This window comes from Pseudopodoces humilis, chromosome 2, assembly GCF_049639895.1.
Source record: "Pseudopodoces humilis isolate 2021_Gansu_Grassland_sample_001 chromosome 2, ASM4963989v1, whole genome shotgun sequence".
Lineage (NCBI taxonomy): Eukaryota > Metazoa > Chordata > Aves > Passeriformes > Paridae > Pseudopodoces > Pseudopodoces humilis.
The window spans coordinates 12617741-12641500 of NC_142201.1; the positions used below are offsets into that span (position 1 = coordinate 12617741).

At 36.6% G+C, this 23760-nt stretch overlaps 1 protein-coding gene across 2 annotated transcripts in view; it reads right to left on the reverse strand.

Moving 5' to 3' along the window:
- Positions 1-23760, reverse strand: part of POLA1 (DNA polymerase alpha 1, catalytic subunit) — a 185232-nt gene that overhangs the window by 25582 nt on the left and 135890 nt on the right. For both annotated transcript variants that reach the window (XM_088051878.1, XM_088051877.1), the window contains exon 36: positions 16075-16171. In XM_088051878.1, coding sequence (XP_087908004.1) covers positions 16075-16171 — 97 coding nt within the window. The remainder of the gene's footprint in view (positions 1-16074; positions 16172-23760) is intronic.

Here is a 23760-nt window from a genome sequence, read left to right on the forward strand (position 1 = left end):
GCTGGAGAAAAAGCAGTTGAGAAAATGAAGAATCACCACAGTTCAGCACTTGGGAACATCACCCCTATTCTAACCTACTGTACAGTAACGTTAAGAAATACATTATTCTGTTTTAACATACTGGCCAATGTAAAAAGAAAATGAACACCAAAAATTTAAACTTTTTTTTTTAACAATTTTTTCTGTTTCTCCCTGTGCACTCCTCCCAAATCCTCCCAATTCTTCACAAGACACTAAAGTGGGTAAAATACATACCTGCAGTTATTCTGATACAGTCACCAAAATTCTTTCTTTTCAAAGACCCCCCACCCACATGATCTACTAGAGTCTGTATCCTCTATCCTGCACTTCAAGAGCACATGAGAGGAGCCATTCCGGACCAGTGAGATCACAGGCTCAGCTGCCACTAATACATCCAGGACACAGCCATATCCTCTGTCCCATATCCTCTGTCCCATTGATGCAACTAGCTCCACTATCAGGATGCCCATACGTTTATTTTCTTTCTCCCCTCCCCACTCCCCCGAGGGAAGCGTGTCTGCTCATCATCTCCTATTTGTGAATTCAGCAAACCTGAACAGGGAATACACAAGATTTGCATTCAGCAGAACAATGGATGTGAAACAAGGAAGCAGGTTACTTGGGCACCACAACATTAAGTACTTTCTGACAAAGACTGCATTAGCAGATGACAGGAGACTGAACGCACAGGAAACAAAATGCTTTGTAGATTTTTCTGTCCATGATGTTGCAGTTGATCTGGAAGAGAATGTGCAGAGTCCCTCAGGCAGAGATAGCCTTTGATCTCAGTGTACTAACTTGATACACTTACAAATCTGTGAGTGCCTTTTGTCTTCTGCCCTCCCTAAAGAGGGTCTACAAGTAAAATAATGGATTATCTGAGGCTGCTCTGCCATAAGAAAATATATTTTAAAGGCCCTTCTAAAGTCAACTTTGTAAATGTATATTTTCCTTTTTCATGCTTGACATTCAAGCAGAAGGAAGAAAGATTATGTGCTATGATCTGTGGAATATTAAACTCCTCCCCATGATAACTTTGTCTGGAGTTATCAAAATCCCTGTATTTACTGAATATGAAAAAGCAGAGGTTGATGGAGTTGGCTTTTAACTGCTAGAATCTTTTGTGGGTAAAAAATAGCTATTAATAGATAACAACTGTTCACCTTGAAAATTGCAAATTAATTTTCAAATGACCCAATACAAGAAGTTTTGTCTCTAGATTTGTCCCTTCAAAAAACAGTACCAGTGTAGAACTATAACCTCTGCCTCTCTACAAATAATCACAAAACATCAGCCTGCTCCTGTGACAGAAGCCAGAACTCCATTCTGAAAATGATTTTTAACTGGCTGGTTTGCAGACCTCAAGACAGGCTTTTCTACACAAGTGATGGAAGTTACAGAGTTTCGCCTCCTCGTGATGAGATGCCTTCCCCAGAGTCTATACAATTAGCTATGCCCACTTTAAAAGTAGGTTATTCTGGGATGTAGAAATCCTTTATTTTAGAATACACTTTTCTCACTTGGCTTTAGTCAACAGAAATTGTAAATGGAGAAGGATAAAGAGAACTACTTTCATGTTACTTGTTATTATTTGGTGAAAAATCTCGAGGTGACTGGAGTGCTCTACACATCAATTTCCCACACTTGGCATCTAACATGGTAACATTTCCTGGGTACAATTTTTCCAGTAATACTGCTGTGAAGATCTGAAGTAGTCACCACCCTGGACCTCCTTTATAACCAGCAAAACAAGGAAGCATTTCTCATGTGTGATCCATACCAGCCTAGTACAGATGAGATTAGCTGAGTCATGTCCTAGAACTGCCTAATTCTCCCCAAAATACAAAGGACCACAGCCTGAAAAATTCACGTACAAATGATTGAACTTGTAGACCTTACAGCCAGTGGTGATGAAGTGCACTTCTTTGCAGAGAATATTCTCCACCAGTGATATTTGGTATGGAATGCCTGCTTTGCTTTACCTAGACAGAAGGAGAATAGCAAAGCCCCATCTCACACAGTATTTACAGACTCAACTACCTAAATAACAAGGTAAGGAGTGTGTGCACAATAAGCTGAACATGAACCAGCAACAGGCACTTGCAGGAAGAAGGCAACAGCACCCAGGGCTGCATCAGCCAGAGCATCATTAGCAGGTGCAGGGAAGTGACCCTTCTCCTTTGCCCAGCCCTGAAGAGAAACATCTGGAGTGCTGGGTCCAGTATCTTTTATTAAAAGCAATCAGTCTATTAGCTGAAAGATAAGGGTGGCTTCTTAACATGAAAGGCCCCTCATTGGGGTAGTTTATATTATAATTATAATTGGGATATATTGCTCTATAGAGCTTTGTTTTCTAATGGAATGTCTGTTTGATCTTCAGGTATTCCTTGGGCTTCTCTTGGCTAGGCACACTTGACGACACAAAGTACCCATGTTGTTGGAAAATTTTAAATGTAAAAATTTATGTGTAAGTTCAACAGTACTTTTTTTCTTGAGTGCTGTTTGTCATTCCCACTTTGAAAAGAACTCAATTTTTAAAATCAAAGTATATATACCAACTTGAATAATGCTAAGAACATGGTTTATCATAATAATGGCCTTTAAAAATGTGCTATTCAACAGAAATACTGGCCTACTCCAGACATTTCAAAAACATCAGCTTGCAAGTGTTGAAGAAACTTCCCAAGAAGAATGTACTCCATCTGTAAAAGTGCTGATTTCTGCAAAGAGAGATTTCCTCCCAAATCATATTTTATGTTTAGAGGGACAGTAAGAAACCTCTTCTTTGACACATACTTTTCCAGAGTCCTCACTGTAGACATCCAGAACAAGATGATACAAAATTATATTTTCAAGCCAATATATAGTCTATTCCAGTTTCTACCCAATATCAAGTCTAGAATTCTTTTAGAGGTGACTAATGCCAGTTTAAGGCTGTGCCCACGATTGTGCAACAGTTTCCAGTAACACACACACACAGATCTTATTTAACAATTCCCTAATTGAGAAAAACTTCTCACAAGGAAATCCAGTTTACGGAGCTCCTACTGGAAACGTAGGACCTAATTTTAAGCACTCTGGATTCAAACAACCCATAAAAATAAAGGCTACATTTTGCAATGAACTATTTGACTGTCCAAGTGTACTGTAAATTAGTTTAATTTATTGTTGCCTCTACAAAATCCTTCAACATTTCTGCTCCTCAGAGCTCTCGCCCACATTTTCCATATTGAGAATTTTGGGATTGTTTTTTGTCAAATTCACTTCACATACCTATTCTGTTATGTCTTTATTCTTATTTTGTACTAATGCTCTTTCCTCATGTAGTTCAAAACAAGCATTTCTCATTTCCCATACAAATACAACCTCCTTAACAAAAAATTCCACATGTGGTAACCTAATAAAATGTTACCTTAGTATTAATATTTTGTTGGGCCTTTAATTACAATACCAACACAGTGCCATGGATTTGGAAAGGACAACTGGAAGTTCTTTACCTGTTTCTTAAGAATCAAAGACCAAATGAATAACACACAGCTCTTTCCTTCCCCATGAAAGAGCTGACTTTTTGTAGCTATGCTACAAAAAATCCTCAATAACTCAAATCCCCTCAAAGTGAAACATAATTTTTCAAGCATAATGCTGAACCACGAATATTATTTCTAGAGTCAGGATAGAGGCACATGGACAAGTAACTGCAAGGCATCCTAAAGCATGAATGTGTAATGTAAGGCTTTACCACACAGTAAAGGGATAAGGATTACCATATACTTGGGTAATATGTGGTTATATCTTATCCTTTCCTTTAACCTCATGAAACTTCTGCAAAGTCTGAGTGTACTCTCACCTTCCTTTCACATCTATTTTTTTGGTAAAGGATGCTGACCCAAGAGCAGCCAAGGGCTTTCAGAGCAGTAAAGCACCAGCACCCCGATGTCTGGAAGGACATGGGTCTAAAACATACATCAGGTGACAATGGATACTGATGGTAGCAGGAAACTGAAAGCTATTTCCAAAGGATCTCTGAACTGCCCTTACTTTATTAAGTAAGAAAAGTGTGAAGATGAGGGCTCCTAAAAGCCCAGCATGCCTATCACTTTCTCAAGAATCTATTTAAATGATCATACTTCCCCTCTAAAAAGCTATTAATAGACCTGGAAAAAGGAAAACCAGAATGCACTAAAGGGAACTTACAGAAAAGATGAAGAGAGACTATTTTACAAGACCATGTAGTGACAGGACAAGGGGAAATAGGTTCAAACTCAGAGGGCAAATTTAAATTAGATATTAGGAAGAAATTCTTTACTGTGAGGTTGTTGAGGCACTGGCACAGGTTTCCCAGAGAAGTTGTGGATGCCCCATGCCTGGAAGGATTTAAGGCCAGCCTGAGTGACCAGCCTGGTCTAGTGGAAGGTTCCCTGCCCATGGCAGTGAAGCTGGAGCTAGGTGATCTTCAAGGTCCTTCCAACCCAAACCATTCTATGATTCTATGCTGGAAGAGCTGAGGACCATGAGTGGGAAAGTGGTTTTTACCAGGGCAGCAGAGAAGTGTTGAGAGCAGCAGCCAGACACATCAGAGCTGCCCCAAAACCCACAGACACCACAGGCAAAAGTGGGTCCTGGAGGCTCAGGCTGAAACAAAGCATATTTGTTTCCTTTACAGGTCAGTGCAGCATTAGTAGTCACTTGCAGGACAGAGAACAAATGTATGTATGAAAAATTGCTAGTGTTAAATGCCTTAACAGAACAAAAATTAGACTTTTTGGTATTTGGTAGATAATACTGACATGTTCATATGTTAATAGACTAAATACTGAAATAAAATGTATGTTTTGTCTAAATAAGAGCTCCTGACTGAATAATTATCTTGTTCAAAATTTGCCAAAACAACACAATAGAACCATAAGGAAGCAAAGTCCTCAGATAGTATTCAAAAGCCCAAGAAGACACAGACAATTCATTGTAATTTCTGAATTTTACTGCAGCTCCTGTTTCTTTGGAAAAACTGAAAAATATTTTAAAGTTGTGTCCAGGTCAGCTTTATGGCTGCTTCCATCGCTGTGGCACCTCAAATAGGGCTTAAACTGGGAAACAACTAATAAATCTTTGGAGAACAGAAATGGAAAAAACAGAAATAGTGTTTTTAAACTTGCATACAGGCTTTCAGAAACTAAACCTTCAAATTAGAACCTCTTCTCCTTTCTCTTTTTTGTTAGATTGTGTCATGAGAAGGGCAACAAAGCTGGTGAAGGATCTGTGCATGACTCCTTACCAGGAGCAGCTGAGAGAGCTGGGAGTGTTAAGCCTGGAGAAAAGGAGGCTCATTGCTCTCTACAACTCCCTGAAAGGAGCATGTAGCCAGGTGAGGGTTGGCCTCTCCTCCCAGGTGAGCAGCGACAGGACAAGGGGAATTGGCCTCAGGTTGCACCAGGGGAGGTTCAGGTTGAATGTTAGGAAAAATTTCTTCACTTAAAGAGTGGTTAAACACTGGAATGGGATGTCCAAGGATATGGTGGAGTCACCTTTCTCAAGAGCGTTCAAAAAATACATGGCACTTGTTTCCAAACAAGAAGCTACAGTTTAGATCTCTTTAGTAATATTCAAAATAACTGAATTATGTCACAAGTTATCATGCCATTGCATTAATGATAATCAATTTCAAACCCATTAATTCCTGTACAATACAAAACTTAAAGTATGAAATATTCCACATCATGTTCCTAGTTACTATAGTTTACCATTGCTCTTCAAAATCATGGCAGTTAATGCTCTAAGTATGTTAACTATAATGGTTTTGGTCATTCACCACTATTAAGTATGTTTTAAACTACAGGCTCAGCTCTATTAAAAAAAAAAAAAGTCCTTTTAATGCTTTCTTGCCCTCCACCATGGCTGGGTAACAGAAACCCAAATTGAAATATTAATCTGACAAATGTGCTATTGTTAATTTATGGAACATATATTGTCACATAAGAAATATAAAACAATACCATAACTAGTTAAATATTTTAATTCCAAGTCTGTAAAATTCTATTAATGTCAAATATTATTTGTTTTTATAACATAAATAAACTAGCTTAGGCTGTCACTCACTTCTTTTTATTCATTTTTTGTTTTGTCTTACTGCATGCATCTCTCACAAAGTGAAAAATGCCTATTTAAAGATAAGTGGAAATACTACAGTACGTAACGTTTTCATGTCAAAACAATTACATTATTATATTCTGAGTTAAATAATATAAGATAGGAAAACATTTTGATATGCATTTAACAGTTGTAATCCTTGCAAGATCAAATCAACTTCTTCCAAACCTATTTCTGCCAGATAACAACAAAGAGCTCCCTAACCTGACCAGCTGTCCCTTGTACCCATCTTGGTCCCCCCTCCCAGAAGAGGGATGAGCCAGGACAGAACATCCTTCTTTAAATTTTTTTTTAAAGGCTGAACCATGTTTTGGCCTGTCACAGATGACCAGATGACTAATCTGTTCTCAAAAGCCAATCACATTAGACTGAAACACGAAATTCAGTAGTTGGATTGTTAGAATGAGATCAACCTCAAAGTAACTACCAAGGTCACCGAACGAATGTGGCTTGGCTTAGAGAGGGACTTGAAAACTGCAAGCAGAAGCTCTGCCCACGAGACAAAGAGGTATTTCTTTTCTGGAATATGTACTCCAAACACTTCTGTCTTGTGCATTCCTTATTTTCAAGGCAGCAACACCCATGGTTTCAAGTGCTCAATTGCCCCTGCTCCCCCAGAAATACATCTATTGGGATAGGCTGATACCACCACAATTTTCTGATGTAGAGATGGCAAAAATGTAATACACCTTTATGGAAGGCAGCATTTTTTTTATTTAAATAAACCAAATTTAAGTTGCATTTAGACAATTATTTGTCTTGTGCTGCATTTTTATACATGTATCATGCAGCATTTTTGTGTCCCCTATGGAATAAAACAAAAATTTTCCATTATGCTATTCTCTACATGGCTTACTAGTCCCTAATAAAGAGAAGAGATTATCTCCATCCATTTTTTAGAGAAGAGAGCATAACTATATTTTCATAATGTATTTGATAGAAATCCTTTGTTTGTTGAGTATACAGAAAGATATTTCAAAAGAAATGTCTCCTGTGCAGTTATTATATTTCAGTGAGTATAATAATTAACATAATTTTATTTGCAGCAATGATTTAAATCTTGGAGATTAAATAAGGCTCCTGTTTTCACAAATAATGAATCCATGTGCTTCTTTTAATGGTCAGTATAATTTAAGTGGGTTTGGAGACAATTTCTCTTTAGGACTCATACTTAGGAGATACGAGTTGAGATGATTACATTTTACATCAAGAAGATGACATATTCACATCAACTGCAAACCCAGGCCAAGTTTGGGAGCTAAGAATAGCTCTTGGCAAGTATACAATAAAACAGTTGCCTTATGTAACAAGCACAGAAAAATTACACTCTGATACATGTGCAACACAGTATTAAGTCTTGAGGTGTTCCGAAGAAATTTCAGTATTTCGGTACCCCCCTTTCTTCATGTTTCTTTTTCACCATTTCCCTTCTGACATAGATTACAATTTTCTTCTTTTTCATTAGTACCACAACTAATGATCACTTTTTAAAAATTATCCATTTCATACTAATTTTGCTTTCTGTTACTGAAAGTATATTTCTTCTTGGTGAATTTAATACTGTGACATAATAAATTCTTGCTGTCATAATGCATGTGAAAGCTTTGTATCTCTGACACCATTTTGATGGCAGTGTTACAGAATGAAAAAAGACCACCAAATCTAACACTTTACACTACTCTTTTCATTCAAACTACTAAAGGTAGCATACAATATATTTAACATATAGAAGAAAAAAAGTTACTATCTTCTTTTAATACAACACTAGGACAAATGGACTACTGATTGTCCTGAACATTAATTCTACTCTTTTATAACATGCAGTAAACTACTTTTGGTTTCAAACTGCCTGATTAGACAAATTTATAATCAAGAGTGTGCAATAGTAAGTAACAAAACAACATAGAGACATAAATTCATACCAATACAGGAAAACAATTTTTTCAAAAGTAGTTTTATGCAATAAAAGAAATCTGTGGACCATGAGAAATCAGCTGCATTCCCTTTATCTTTTGTGAAGTCAAGCTTTCACTCAACATATACATGGCCATAAACAAACTTTCTCAAATATCTTTACAGCTGACACCAAGCACCTGACCCAGACACCCTCAACCAGAATACAAACTATGTCAAAAAGGTGCTCAGTCAAACCATGCAACTTTCTAGATGTTCGGCTACAGTCTTTCATTTTAAAGACATGAGGTATCAATGACAAAAATTAAGAGGCTCTAAATTTGCAGGCAACACAGTTGAGTTCTCCAACCTCCTATCAAGGCAAGTCACAATTACAGAAGCCCTTCCACAACCCTGTCCAACCGTACTGCCCGTGAAGAAGGGGGGAAAAAGCGTGCTGGTGTGAAGTACAACACTGCACACCATCTTCAGTAGGTCACTGGTCTTTTAAATAATCTCTAGTGAACAAATAAGATTTCAGAAAGTTTTTAGTAGATAATTACACTTCCTGATTTTGTAATTAGTGGAACTACATGTAATTACATAATAATTATGACGGTAATTACGTAATTAAGATGTATAATTATGTAGTAAAAAACATTATGGAAATAAAAGCCATCAACTGTATAAGCACAATACATTTTTAAAAATAAATTCTGTATCATCTGTTTAAAGCTACCATTTTCCTCAAAATATCAAAGTGATTATAAGCCATCACTGGCAAGTTCTAAAATACATTTCTTATGAGACTTAAAAATCATACAGATAATTGTATCTTTTTAAAAATCTCTTTAAGCCTTAGCTTTACATTATCTTTCTGATGTCTAGGCAGACATATACTGAATGCACTTTACAGAGTTAAACTGTTTACATTTTTATTTCCAATTTCTACTAAAATAATTTTTTTAGAAGTAGCATTGATGTCAGAATTCTGGTATCTAAAACACAGGAATTTATAACTTTTTTTAGTACCATCAGATTCATAAAACTTTTGGGTCTTCTAAAAGGAAAAACATGCTTGTCTTGCACTTTTCTCTATAGGAAAGAGCAAACTGCTGTGAGAAGCTGTAGTCACTAAAATGCCATCATTTCTGACTTGCAGTGAAGAGCAGCAGAACTGACCCCCATAAAAAAACAAACCCCAAACTTTACTAAGGAGATGAAACCAGAAAGACAAAGGTCTCCACAATAAAAAAGCCAGTGTTTCAGACAGAAAAGAAACAGTGAAGAAAAAACTGTTTCAGAAATATTTTCTGTTTAGCGAAACTCTCAAGAGAACTGATAAAGGAGAAGGCAGATGACACCGGAGAGATGATGCCATTGTATGGGTTAGAGATAACGAGCTGACCTGCACATATTCACACTTCAGCAGGAAAAAACATCCTGAAGTACTCATTCAGAAATGAGAAGCTATTTCTGTTTGCTTTTTTCCACCAACAAAAAACCCCTCCATGGTCAAATAACCATTCCAATTTATGAGGAGTCAGAAATTAGCTAAGCCACTACTTCATCCCATCTGCAACATCAATACAATGTGCAAGGAAAAAAAGTCTTCGTGAATCAAAACCCTTCCCTTAGTGGTCTGAACCACAGTAAATGCACTCCTCTTATGCCACAGATTTTCCACATTGTAGATGTGTTTTAACTCGTTATTTCTATTTATTTCCTTCACAAGTAGAGAAAGTAACTCCAAGAGAGGTGCACCAACCCATTATATTATGTGATCAGAGAAAGGGTTATAGAAATGTGCAGTGTTAATTGTGTTTATTTAGATTGTGTAGGTTTAACAAAAAGATAGCATGAACAGAAAGAGAATGGAGAAAACATTACACTTAAGATCTTAGAAGTGTCCAATAACAATAAAAAAAGGAATGATCATTAGGGGAAGACAACCTAGGATTTAAATATAATCTAACTACCCATATATTACATCAAAAGGCTCCAAAACCCTATTGCAAATAATGTTCAGTATGTTCTGCTTTAAAAAAAAAAAGTTAGATTTAAAAATACTCAAGAAATACTGACTCAACTTTAAAAAAAAAGTTCACAAGTCTTTCTCTTCCGAACAACACATTAAGGAAAAATGAACAAGTGCTTTTGAAGAAAGACTAAGATTAAATTATTGAAAATTATTATTTTACAGTCTCTTCAAAACAACATGATTGGAAGACAAAGTACTTGACAGCAAATGTGCAGAGAAGCTTTTGTTTGCTTGGATGTGGAGATCACTACAGTGAACTAAAGTCTTAGTGATGGTGCCTAGAGATATGATGCCATCAGAAATGTTTTTTTAATTGAACTGTTCCTTCTGAAAAGGAACAGACCAGGTTTCAGCTGCTGCCATCTTACTAATAAATGCACACACACAGACACAAGTATACAATCTCTCCTTATTGTCCACTGGAGTGCACATGCAGAAAACTGTATCCCCTCTCTTAACTACTGCAACAAGTACTTTGCTGTAGTCTTCTGTCTGTATAATGATAAAAATGTGAAAAATTGTTCTGATTTACAAAAGGTCTTCTATTAAAAAAATCACTTCAATTTGCTACTTGACACACCAAATTAAGAACATACTGAGGATAAACCCTCACCACTGAACTGACAGGATCCACACAAATATTCAGAGCTGATTTTTTTTTTCATCTAGGTCTAACAGCCCAGAAGAGTTTCTTTTTTCCCAACATAATTTTTCAGTTTATTCATCCATAAAGTAAACTAGGGATTTTCGATGTTTGCATGGAAGGGAGGAGTGAGGTGCACACAAAAAGCTGTAATAAAAGCATGAAAACATCCTCTGAATATGCATTTGGTTTTACAAAACCGCAGCCTGTAAAGTATATGATCAAAACAATTACATTCTATTTCCACAAAGTGGCATATACTTCAAAGACGTAGGTCTCCCTGCCACACAGGAATACTGAACTGCTTTTCCCAAAGTTATCTTCCTCCCATCCTCATTTTCTTCTATTTATCCATTAAGAGGATATGCTGAGACTTTTCGGAATCAAACCTCCATGGGTCGTTGAATATATTCTGGGAAAGAATCCACCACAGCAGCTTTGCAATTTCTGTCTCTGAAATACTTAAAATGTCTTGCAAATAACATTTGTGACCTTCCCTCTCAGAGAAATGTGACAGTCAAAGGGCAGTAGCTTCCAGTCCCTTTCTACAGTATGGAACAGAAAAAAAAATTCTATGACCAGAATCCTATTTCTCCAAACAGATCACAGCACCATAAACAGCCTCAGTGATACTAGTGCATTGTGAGTAAGTAGAGATTGCAGCATCCTTATATTCTATTTGATGTCAGATGATGTCAGGGGAAACTAAACTGGAGACATCTGTGCAAGGCACAGTAGTTGTAGTGACTTTATGGGGGCTCCGTTTCTCCTCACTTTCAGAAGTTTTCATTTTACTGTAGTAGAAGCAAAATGAAAACAGTAATATCTTTGAATATTTAACAATACCAATGTTTGAATGGCATAATGAGATAAAGGTTACTCTATTTTGATCTCCTGATGACATAGCCATAAAAATACATTGGTTTCCATTCTGAAGTTAAGGCACACAGAGTGAGGATACTCATGTATTTGAGCTTCAAATGAGCAAAATCACTGATAGTTGGCCTATCCTTTTCCATCTATATGAAGAGAGGATACTACTTACTTTGCTACTCCTGCTGCTTTTTACTGCTCTGCTTGCTCACCTAAGCAGCAATGTCTGATTAAACACACAGTCCAGCTTCAAAAAACTGTCAGAAAGCACCAAAAACATGCTGAGTATGTTGCTACCCACAATAGAGCATTTTTTCCCTTTTCAGATTAAAAAAATAATTGAGAACTAACAGGCTTTCTAGTATTACTGGTATCTTAAATTATGGGTTTGGACATAACAATATTAAAAATTAAACTTTTTTAAGCTAATAGTAACTGTGCAACAGTTCCTAATTTAGAAACACAGCCCAGAATTTTCAGAATTTCACTTTTTGTAGTATGACAACTAAGAATCTTGCAATGTTAACCTATTAAATTATATCATCATAACAGACCTTAAACTTCCAGATGAAAGGAAACATGCGTTTGGAGGATAAATCCTAGTATTAATAATAGGACAAAAGACCCATAACTAAATCATCCAAATATTCCTGGGTGGTATAATTGACAGCTAACCTTACCAGCCACTGAAACAAGAAAACATCACATAGACCAGTCAGCTTATTCTTTATTCTTACAGGAAAAAGATGGAACAATAACTATCTAATGATTTCAGTAGATCCCAAATAAAACATGAGTGAACAATATTGTAATCACCACACTGGCATAAATAAGCAGAAGTGTCTGTGAAACATATTAATTAACCCTTTTGCTGTATTTCTCTTTGGTAGGCCTGACCTACTGAAGGTCTATAAAAAATGAAAAAAAAAACCAAGAAAACAAACAAAAACAAACACCTACATACAGAGAAGTGGAAAATTCTCCTGCTGTTCCTCCACAAATCATAAGTTGAAAGAGACTTAGAATACAGCACTGCATGTTTTAAATACATAAAGCTCTCTAAGAGAACAGTACTTCACCCATCGGGCACAGAATAAGCTTCAGAAAGCAAAATTCACCTCAGATATCAAGACCAGCTCCCTACAGTAAGTACAGTGAGAACACCACTACAAAATACTTTGTACAACTTGCCAAGCTGCAGAACCTACATTGCCAGAAGATTTTTAAATTTAGCCCATCTGTAAAAAGTAGGCTGTGGTATTGATCCTCTAGAAGGGAAAGGAAGCAGCTTGGATATCTTTTTGGACTCCCACTGATTTCACAATTATTATTTTAGATTGCATTTCAATAATAGTATGGGCCTTCAGTATAAATAGCTGAACAAACAAAACCTGCTCTGTAATTAAAATTCTGTATTTTGAAGAGGCAAGAACAGAAAATGCAATTGAACTAGTAGTGAAATCACAAGGTTATGAATGAGACAAGACATGAATTCTTTCAAACTACACTGGAAAACAGATTTGTATCTTCAATCTCTAGCCATCAAAATTTTTTTGTTTTTATAGAAGAACATTCCAAGATAAATAACAACTAAAGCTGCTAATAGGAATAAACAGAATTGACAAAAAAAACAACTGGTGTTTAAAAATTCAGGAAAAATGGCAATAAGAGGTAGAAACAAGAAAAGTCCACACAATTTGGGCTTCAAGAAACAACAACCCAAAACAAAGCAAAAGATCTCCCCAAACCAAAATCAAAACGACAGTCAAGTAGTGGTTTAGTCACATAAAAAGAGGAGACTGAAAGTATCAGACATACAAATCTACATTTAAATTTTGCCACCATTTTTGATAAAGGCACTGATCATAGATCAAAACCTAAATGGCTTGTGAATGATGGCACGGAAACAAAATCTTTTTAGTTACAAGGGAAAATAAACACTAGCTTAATGTTACAAAGGGGAGTTCACTAGATTTCCATTTCAGACCTACAACAAAAATGGTACATGAAAATAATTTAATCCTACACAGTTTAACATGAAATGTATCATATCAGTAAAACATGTTACTAGAAGACAGAGGACACTGGTATCTTTAAAATAAATTTGTGGCACAAATAGCCATGGATAATTATTGTCAAATTCTGCACATACTGTAGAAAGATATCTGCCTCCCAAAAGAGATCTGACAAATGGGACAGAATTATACATAGGTTTACCATAACCACATAGCCAATTGCTCTTAATCAATTGCCAATGGAAAATTAAGAGATTTAATTTATCTGGCCTTCACTCCTGCTGCAACACCAACACTGAAATCACTGACTCGCTGAAGAAGATAATACAATAATTTTCAAACAGCTACGAAAAAGAGAAAAATACACCATGCTGAAAGGTTAACTGTCCAAGAGATAAAAGTCCTACTAGAATTTTTACAATTCCTTAAGAATTACTCTGAAAACTAATTTTATTGAACTTAGCGGTCAGGGTCCAAGAAATATTTTCCCATTAAAGCAGAAGGTGGTAAATTATGTGAATTCAGAAGCCACCATACTATTTTTCAGAGAGAATTTATTAACCTTGAAGTCTAATATTACAAATGTGATTAAGCAGTATAAAATTAATGAAACCAGGAAAATTAAGTAAAACAAGTGGCATGAACCTGAGATATGAATAAACCCATGATTCTGAAATGACAGGAGGAAAAGAAACCCCCTCAAACCTCAGGATTTTTATCATTACTTCACTACAGGTTAATGATATGAACAGCTATGTACAGGATGTTTGTGGCTCAAGAAAGCACCAGAAGATATAACTCTAGCAAATTCTAGACACAGTGTACAAGACACTGTAGAGATATTATCTAAAATACCATGTCATTTCTAGTTTTTCATCCTCCGAAGATTAATTTAACCTAGAAAAGACTGCATAGAAAGGTGCTAAGAGGAAGAATCATACAGCTGAGACCAATTCTTCGTAAAGAAAGCTCAGAATGTCTCTGCCTTAGCTGTAAAATGAAACAGAGATGTCATCACCGTTTCCAAAAGCATAGCATCAGGGAAGTAAAACAAATAAATATTTAGTGAATGGCCATAAAATAGCCACAAACAAGTTAGAACATGAAAATTATCATGAATTTTTAGTCATCACAGATCGATAGGCTGAAACACACTTTGGAACTGCAGCAAAAGGAGAACCACAAGTCACAGTTTCCAAATGAAGTTCCAGAAACTTGCAGTCCTGAAAAATGCAGTGGAATGCTGTAGCAAGAGATTGGATGTGATCACCCATGAAGTGTTTTCTACTCTTATGCCCTTATACTAGGTGAGAGATCTATACACAGTTTGATTGCAGCCAGTAGCATCCTCTCCCTAACTCTCCATACCTCTCTTCAGAGATGTATGACACTGACATGGCTATGCACTGTCACTTCTTTGGATGTACAAAGCCACTGTGAATTGCAAGCATCAGAGTGAGTTCACTGACTTAGAGTGATTAGGAGAAGAGAACCTCTGCAAGAAGAAACCTAAGTACTACAGGCCCAAAGCAGCCTGTTTGCTTAACTTTTGAGCAGTTTTTAGCTAAGAGGTTACACTGTTATCATTTCCATATGTGGCTTATCAAAATAACATTTAGAAAGACTGAGTTTTATATATCACCACCCAGTAACTCAACTGCAGATGCAGGGCAGGGGTGGGGATGATTTTGACAGCACAGCAGCCATCAGACAGTCCCAACAGCAGCACCTTTTCCTCACAGGGACCTCCAGATCCACAGAGGACACAACCAAGTACTCTCTGTGGACAACATGCTTCAGTGGTGGGACCCAAACATGTCTTTTTTCAGAATTCCAAGCATCAGCCCACTCTCAGAAATATTCTTCTGTCAGCTTGAGAATCACTTAGCTGCACAAAACCCGTTGATCAGTTGCAGCTTAGAAATGTTTTAGTTCAGAAATGTTATGGCAATTGGGAGAAGACAAAAAAATTTTCCTAAGATCAAGTTAATCTGTATTTTATTTAAGAGAGGTTTGTAGACAATTAGCATTACTCCTTTTCTTGTGCCCTCATTTTTCACCCTGATAAAAAGTGTCTTTCTTCAATACTAGCAGTTGAATGTAAATTTTAATTATGTACATATTTTAATTAATCTATTTACTGAAGCTAACGTGTACATCAAGCAAAAAGATTTCTCTAAGGGTCTAACATGTAAGAAAAGCACATTTTCCAAAACACAGTCACTTCAAAACAAGAAAGGGGGCATATAATACATTCTTAAAATGGTGAACTCTGACTGAACACATTCCCCTTTACAGGGGATTCTTAAATTCATACTTCTATTTTCTGTTTTAGATTACAGCCTCATAGAGCCTTCAGATTTGAAGAGTACAGTAGGTCTAGTGTCTAGCACGATGCAAATTGCTACTAAACAATAGTTAATTAATTCAAAATTTAAACATACCTTTATCTTCTTCAGAAACCACTTTATCCATCGCATAGTCCACATCAAAAATGTATCGGTAGAAGCAGAGCTGAGTGTACAGGGCCTTATCAGAATACTGTAATGTAAGAAGATAGCAATTAAAAACTCAAAAGTGTGTCTCTTGCACCCATTTCTAAGTCCACTATTAAAAAGTGGTTATTTTTATTTGGTTTTCTTCCAACAGTTTATACGTTCTATTCATGTCAGCTTTCGGAATTATTATTAGTATCATGCCACAAAGTGCCCTTACTACACCTCTACAATTTACTTTTCCAATTTCTACAATTCCTTCTCCTTGCAATTTACATCGAACACTTATATGAATCAACTAAACTTAGAAGTTCTTACAGAAACTTAAAATGCATTTATCCATTCTTATAGATAAATGTATCACAATGATGCCTTAGCGAGAAAATGGAAGTCATAAGAATGATGAGACAAAGAAGTAATTTTGATGCTTTAGTATATTGTACATTACAATGAACTAAGAAAAAAAATAATGTCTATTTTTTAATGAATACAGGTGTTTGTCTATATTCCCCTCCTCCCACCCCACCGTGGTTTGGGAGCATGTCATCCAAATAAGAACAAGTACATATACACCTTTACAGCTACATCATCACCTTGCTCTACACATCTGTGAAGGCTACTGCATGTCAGTAATCACACATGTAGGTCAAAAATCTGCAGATGTGCATCTGTAGAATACGATATTCATTTAAATGGTCTGAAAGCCAGTTATGTCAAGCCTCTGTGCTATTCCTCTAGTTCCAAAGTGCACACCTGGATACTCTCATATCACTGCCACTGTTCTGTGCTCTAGAAATTGCTTGAATAGACATGAGATCCATCTGGACCACACTATAACTAAAACCTTTCAAGTTCATCTCTTGCACTTTTGTTCCATTTAACGACATTCCCCTCCCTGCTGTTTAAGATACTGGATTTTAGATATTGGCCAACAATGGTTTGAAGTGTTGCTCATTACAAAGAGTAAGATTATTTTAACAGCATCAAATTTGGAAGTAGTGTCCATTTTAATATATTTAGAGCAGAGAGACATATATAAACCCTCAAAGATTGTCTTGATGAGCTATAAAACAAAGGATGTGGTTAGTCCAATGGAAAACTGCCATGCAGCATACCACTAAGAATGATCCTGAAAATGCAGTGGAAGAGCAACTGGTAAACTATTTCTACTTAAGGGAATTCTACTTTAACTTAGCTTTTCCGTCTTCTGCCCAATCAAGCCAAGTTTTGCTACTACATTCAGCTAATTTTACACTTCTATTGACATGCAATAAGTATCTATAACTATTAAGCAACTCATGTTGAGACATCTGACAACTATTACTACTGCTTAGTTATTTTTTATATATTTTAACAGTATTTTTTTTCCACTTCATGTGAACCTATTTTAAAAAGACACACAGAAGCATATTTTATTCCTTATTAGCTATTCTACGATATGCATCATCATTATACTATTATACACCAGTTATTTTTAGTAAATCCTGATTACTGCTTCCTGAAGAAGAAAAAAGGAGGACGACAGCGATTAAGTTATTTGTTTAGTTTTTTAGATTCAGCTGTAATTGCTGGTACACATCTCCCTGACTGCACACATGAAGCAGGTTGAATAGAACACTGAAATTACCTCCTTCATAATAGTTTGTTTTGATAATGTATTGTGTGTCGAGATGATGAGAAACAGTTGCTGTCAATTTGATTAGCCATTATATTTTTATGTTAATTGCCATTATTGGGTCCATTCTGTTTAGTGTCACCATAGAAGCCATACAATGTTAGCATAAATAACAAATTGGAGTAAATTAGGAAGATATATTTTTGCCAATTCATTTTAATTGCCCCTCAGTCCTTCCGTCGGTTAACGCAGCTGTTGACCCATAATAAGCACTAGGTCAATATAGCTGCTTGTCAATTCAGAAATGCAAAGTGCTGTGTTGCTGGTAATGGATATACAACAACCTTTGCCAGCCAACTGAAGCAAACGAATGACAACTCACATGAAAGAATAAAGCATCAGCTATGGAGTTTAGTGACCTGATATTAGTAGGCAGGCTAATTGAAAGTCACTGCTTAAATGGATAAAGAAAGTACAAAAATCAGTATGTAAAAATGTATACATGCACACATAGGCAGATATGTATACACACACACACATTAATTTTTTTTATTGATAATGTCCTAATATCTCCTTCCCTTTAGATTCCTGTTTCTTACACGTATTAACTGTAGAAAACAAAATTTCAAGATTGTAATGCAATTAAGTATTAATATCATAGCATATTCATGAATACAAGGACTTTAAGAATTACTTATATCACCACTTCTTACATTTCCTTAATTTCTGACAACCTGTAGGTTTTAAAAGAGGGGAAAAAAATCCCAATGCCTAAAACTTTAAACCCAAATAATGTTTTAACAGCCATTTTCTTGTATAAAGAAAACCCAACACACCAGCACTACAGGAAGAACTGGAGCTAAATTTATGCATTCCTTCTTCCTATAAAAGACTGAATGATGAGGACATGAAAATAAAATTCTATTTTGAAGTCTTTATTTACTCCATGATGTTTGATTTCTTTATTTCATTAAGAACTAACTTCTGCAGGTAACTCTGCTTCTTTCAGAGCTTCCACTCATGAAAAGAACATATTGTTCTTTATATGCAACCAAACTATTTTTTAAAAACTGCATTTAAAACCACAATCAACAGATGAAGGAACAAAAGGTATGTAGTTTTCATTCATAGTAATTCACTTCTTTGACAGAAAAATTAGGCTTCTAATATAAAAATAACAGATGTATTAAAAATAAACCATAGTGTTTAGCCAACAAAATATTAATTTAAATCTAGGTTTGAAATGGTTGTAGAAGTGTTTCCTGTAGCATCACGAGGCCAACTGCAAATCTCCAACTGCCTTCCTAGGAAGAATTTAAGAACACACAGGAAACCAATGGTGTCTTAACAGAACTGGTGAATTACAAACACTGGAAAAGCAATTTTTCCTGTGACTAAGCCTAAAGCACTCAGTCATGACATGAAAATCATTTTGCTCAGCTACCACACACACCAGACAACGTCCACCAGGGTGTACATAAGGAAAGGAGACTTCCCAGGAGCTCCTGAAGGACAGTGGTGACTCCACACAAGGCTAAATCCACCCTGCTCAAACGCAATGTCTGGCTCAGCATTTGCCCTGTCCCTGCAGCTGCTGGTGTTTGAACAAGGCACCAGGCTGAAGGGTAGCACCATCTTCTTCTCATGTCTCACGAATGTCTAAAAGCTCAGCTGTGCAGCAAAGTCCCCTTGTACACTCACTCCAGCCATACCAGACAGCTCCCTTAGTCCATAACAGCATAGTCAATGAGTAAGGACTTTTCCAGAGGAAAGCAGCCCATCTGTAACAAGATGTAAGAACTGGAACTGGTTTTCCTTATCTGGAAAAAGAGAGTAAAAAAAATAGCCAGTGTCTACCTTTCCTCTTCTTTTTTAGAAATGCAAAAGCTCAACTTCCAGAAAGTAAGGGGCCCTGGGAAGACTTAAGCCCTGGCAGCCATCCTCCTACCCTAACACAGTTCCTGAAGAGAAATCAAAATGTACAATCTCTCACCAGCTTTTCCATTATTTGATGAAGTTCAATGGCAGCTCCCTTAAGGTGTTGAAATTAGAAGGCTTCTCCCTCAATGCTGGTTAAATTGCATCCCAAGGAACTTCAGTTGGGATGCCTCACTGTCCTGAGTGGGAAACACACCAGCCTTTAAAACCCATTCAGTACTGAAGGGCGACACAGCAACCGAGAGAAATGAGGTAAAACAGGAAAACAGATAAGGGAAGAAATCAGGAAAAGCAAGAGGGAAAGACAGAAGGAAAAGCTGATGGAAACTCACAACAGCAAGGCAGCAGAAGACTGAACTAGTGATTCTAGTGCTGATGTTTTATTCACCTGGGTGCAGTGCTAGTCCACTGAACACCTTTTAGCCAGCACACAAGACCTCCATATCTTGAAAGCGTACATTTCAACAGGTCAGACAACTAGATATCCTTATTTAGATTAATTTTAGAATAATAGAACAGTTTGGGTTGGAAGGTGTCTTAAAGATCATCTAATTTCAACCCCCCTGCCATGGGCAGGGACAGCTTCCACTAGATTTCTTCCACAAGGCTGCTCAAAGCTCCATCCAACCTGGCCTGCAACACTTCCAAGGGATGAGAGATCCACAGCTTCCCTGGGCAGCTTGTTCCAGCGCCTACAACACTCACAGTAAAGAATTTCTTTGGAACACCTAATCTAAATAAACCCTCTGTTAGTTTAAAATTGTTCCCTCTTGTCCTGTCGTTACCTGCATGAAACTTCACTGTGAATTCCTGCATTAACCAAACACATGATGGTCGATGCTTCTTCAAAACTCTTTAGATTACTCATATTTCTCAGCAGTCTTTCATTTCCTCTCTGGCATTCCACAAATTCATATGCTTCTCTATACTCCCACCACACTAATACCCCATAAAGTCTTTTCTGCATCCTCACTTTTTCTGCCCTTTTGATTTCTTCTGCACCTCTCTCCCATTTCTTCAAGCCCTCTCTGTGGTGTATTCTTTGTTTCCTGTCGTGCCACCTATGGTTTTAAGGATAATAAAGGCAATAAGAAATTAAATAAAATCCAGTAAAAAAAATCATCCATTTAGTTTGCTAACTCTAATAGACTGCTTTGCAAAAGAGATAATTTCCAAAGGCTACAGAAGTTATTTGTATTACTTCAATTAATTACAATACAAAACAGTGGCACCACTTCATTAATCAGCTGCTTGAGAGAGTTACTTTTGTGAAAAGCCTTTTCAATAATTTTGATTAAAAAGAACAGTGGCTCTTACTACTGTGATAGGATTCAGTATGTCCATCAAACAAATCCTTAATATTTCAAAAACAGGAAAGAAATAAAAGGAAGCAGAAAAGAAGTCTCTTGGCAGAAAAATGTTTCTTAGGGACTCTTTCAAGGCTTAGATGTAATGGAGCCAAGCGTACAGGAAATACTTCAGTGCTTTGAGAGGCATTTCCTCCCCTCCCCCCCTTAGAAAGATGCAGTAATTAAAACCTAATTATTATCTTCATTTTAAACAAAACCTAAAGTGAATACCAATTAATAACAACATACTAATGAGCATCTGCTGTGATGAAATTGAATATGAATGTGCTGCAAATTTCGGGTAATTTATTTTTTCGGGGAAGTGCCACTGGTCTCAATCTACTGCTGGAAGATTGTATAGACTGAACACATCTTCCATCATGTCTACTTATGTGCAGCAATTTTTTATTTTCAAAAAAAAGGACATACGTCAACTTTGTGGATGTTTATATATCCAGATGCTATCTAAGCTACAATGATTTCAAGGCAATAAATGAATGTGTCATGTTTTACACACCTCACATATCTTTTAGCAAACCCAGGGCAGTTGCATCGCACATAACCCCTATTCACCAGTAGATTCTGATGGCAGACACTCCTGCACGACAAGAGCTCACAAAGTGTGAAGTCACATTACACTAAACACTCATAATGTGTGTGCTCCTCACCTCATGCTGATGTATACTGAAGTCTGGTCTTCTTGTGCACCACAAATCCTGGTTAAAGCAAAGAGCTGGTCTACATCAAATAGGCTGAAAAGTGCACACCACTTTCATTCAGTTCCATAAAAACAAGAGACCATCTTTCCTGACAGAAGCCTTGGAAATAAAGTAAATAGAGAGGGGTTGTGTGTATGTGGCTTCCTTCTTAACCCTCCAAACTGTCCACCTGTTCAATCAATATTGGGTTTTTTTTAGTGATTTTGACTTGCAAAGTCCATTAAAGTACTAAAAGAAAACTGAAACTGGCCTAGTAGGATTTAGATGTGATGGAACCTCTCCTATCAGTTATGCTAACATGGACTGTATCACAAAAGAAGAGATTTTTACATGTACACGCCGAAGTCAATGAAAAGGAAAAAAAGCCCAACAGGAGACTGGACACCTTTTCACATTAGGGGTTGTTTTGGTTTTTTTCAAAATTGAATTTGAATTAATTGAAATAAAAAGAGCTTTTCCTGTTTTAAGTCCTGTCTAGCAATTAATGAGAACATTGAAAGCCCTGCCTCTTCCTTGGAGGTATGTTGCTTTTTAAAAAAAATGACTGTGTGTCACCTATGCTTAACACACAGTTTCTCATTTTAATGGTATGTAACCCACTCCCCGATCCTGGTCTTGGTGTGTGCACTAGAGCTCGTCTGAGCACATAGTAAACCACACTCAACTCACTAATCCAGCCAAAATTACTCTCACCTCTTTTTTAATCTGGCAGAAAATTAACCCCCCAAATTCAACTGCCTCCCTGTGTGTTCAATAGCTGGCACAAGGTGAAACAGAGAACTGCAAGGTAGCTGATGTGAATAAGCCAAAATAGCTGCTGCTCTTAAGGGAATACAGGATGTTTCCTGCTTTTAGTTCTGGGCTTGAGTTCTGCCTTGCACCCAGCACTCAAGCTCATCTGATCAGTGCAATTATCACACCTGGCAGTGCAACACAAGTTGTAAGTAAGAATCACTCTTTTTCTGATGTGTGGGAATCACTCACCTCACATACCTTCAGTCATACACTTGTCACTGCAAGTGTTCTTCACTTGAAAGTTTTCAGCATCAATATGTTTATGACTAATTTTTGATATTACTAATATTTAATACAAGCAAAAGACAAGCACATAAAACTTGTGACTGAGTCAAGACCAGACGCTATCTGCTCCAAGGTATCTTTTTTGGTAAGAATATTCTAACAGCAATTAATGACTAACAGCAATGACTAATCATTGGATGAAGCTATGAGCAGCCTGGTTTACTGAAAGTGTCCTTACCCAAGGCAGAGGGGTTGACACTGGATCATCTTTTCCATGTTGTTTTAAAGGCTCTGAACATATACAAAACACACACAGTGGCCAACCACCGACTTACACCTGTTATCGTAGTCTTCTGGTCAAAAGATACTTGTCATTGTTAATGACAGTGAAACAGGAGAAAAAGGTACAACAGTTTGGTTTATCAAATAATTCAAGGCTTTGCATTCTAAATAAGATCAACAAAATACATTTTTTAAAACTAACTTCATCTGTAATCTGCCTCACAAATCTGGAGAGCCTCTAGAATATTCATGTTCTTCCTCTGAAAGTAGTGTCATTGTATAACTGAGGAATCTGCAGACTCATCAGTCTGAATATCCATCCTACACTGATGTGCTTTTGGATAGGAATCATACAGAAATTCTCAAAACTATCATCTACAGTAGAAAGGTTAACGTTTGAGGTTTTCCACACCAAACCAAACAAATGAGCTTTACTGGACATCTAATGAAAGACAGATATGGCCCTGAAACCACAATGACCCAGCAGCACATACAAGCAAAACTACAAAACTGTATTCAAGCAGGTGCATGGAACATTACCCTGAAGAATTACCCCATGATCACAAAATCAACTGTATTTTAAGAGCTTCTGATCAAGAATATTTGCAAGCCTGAAATATATTTCTGCTATAAATAAGCAGCATATATAAAACATATCCTCTCCTTGGTATACAAGACAAATATAATTTTTAAAAAACACGTTTTTACAATT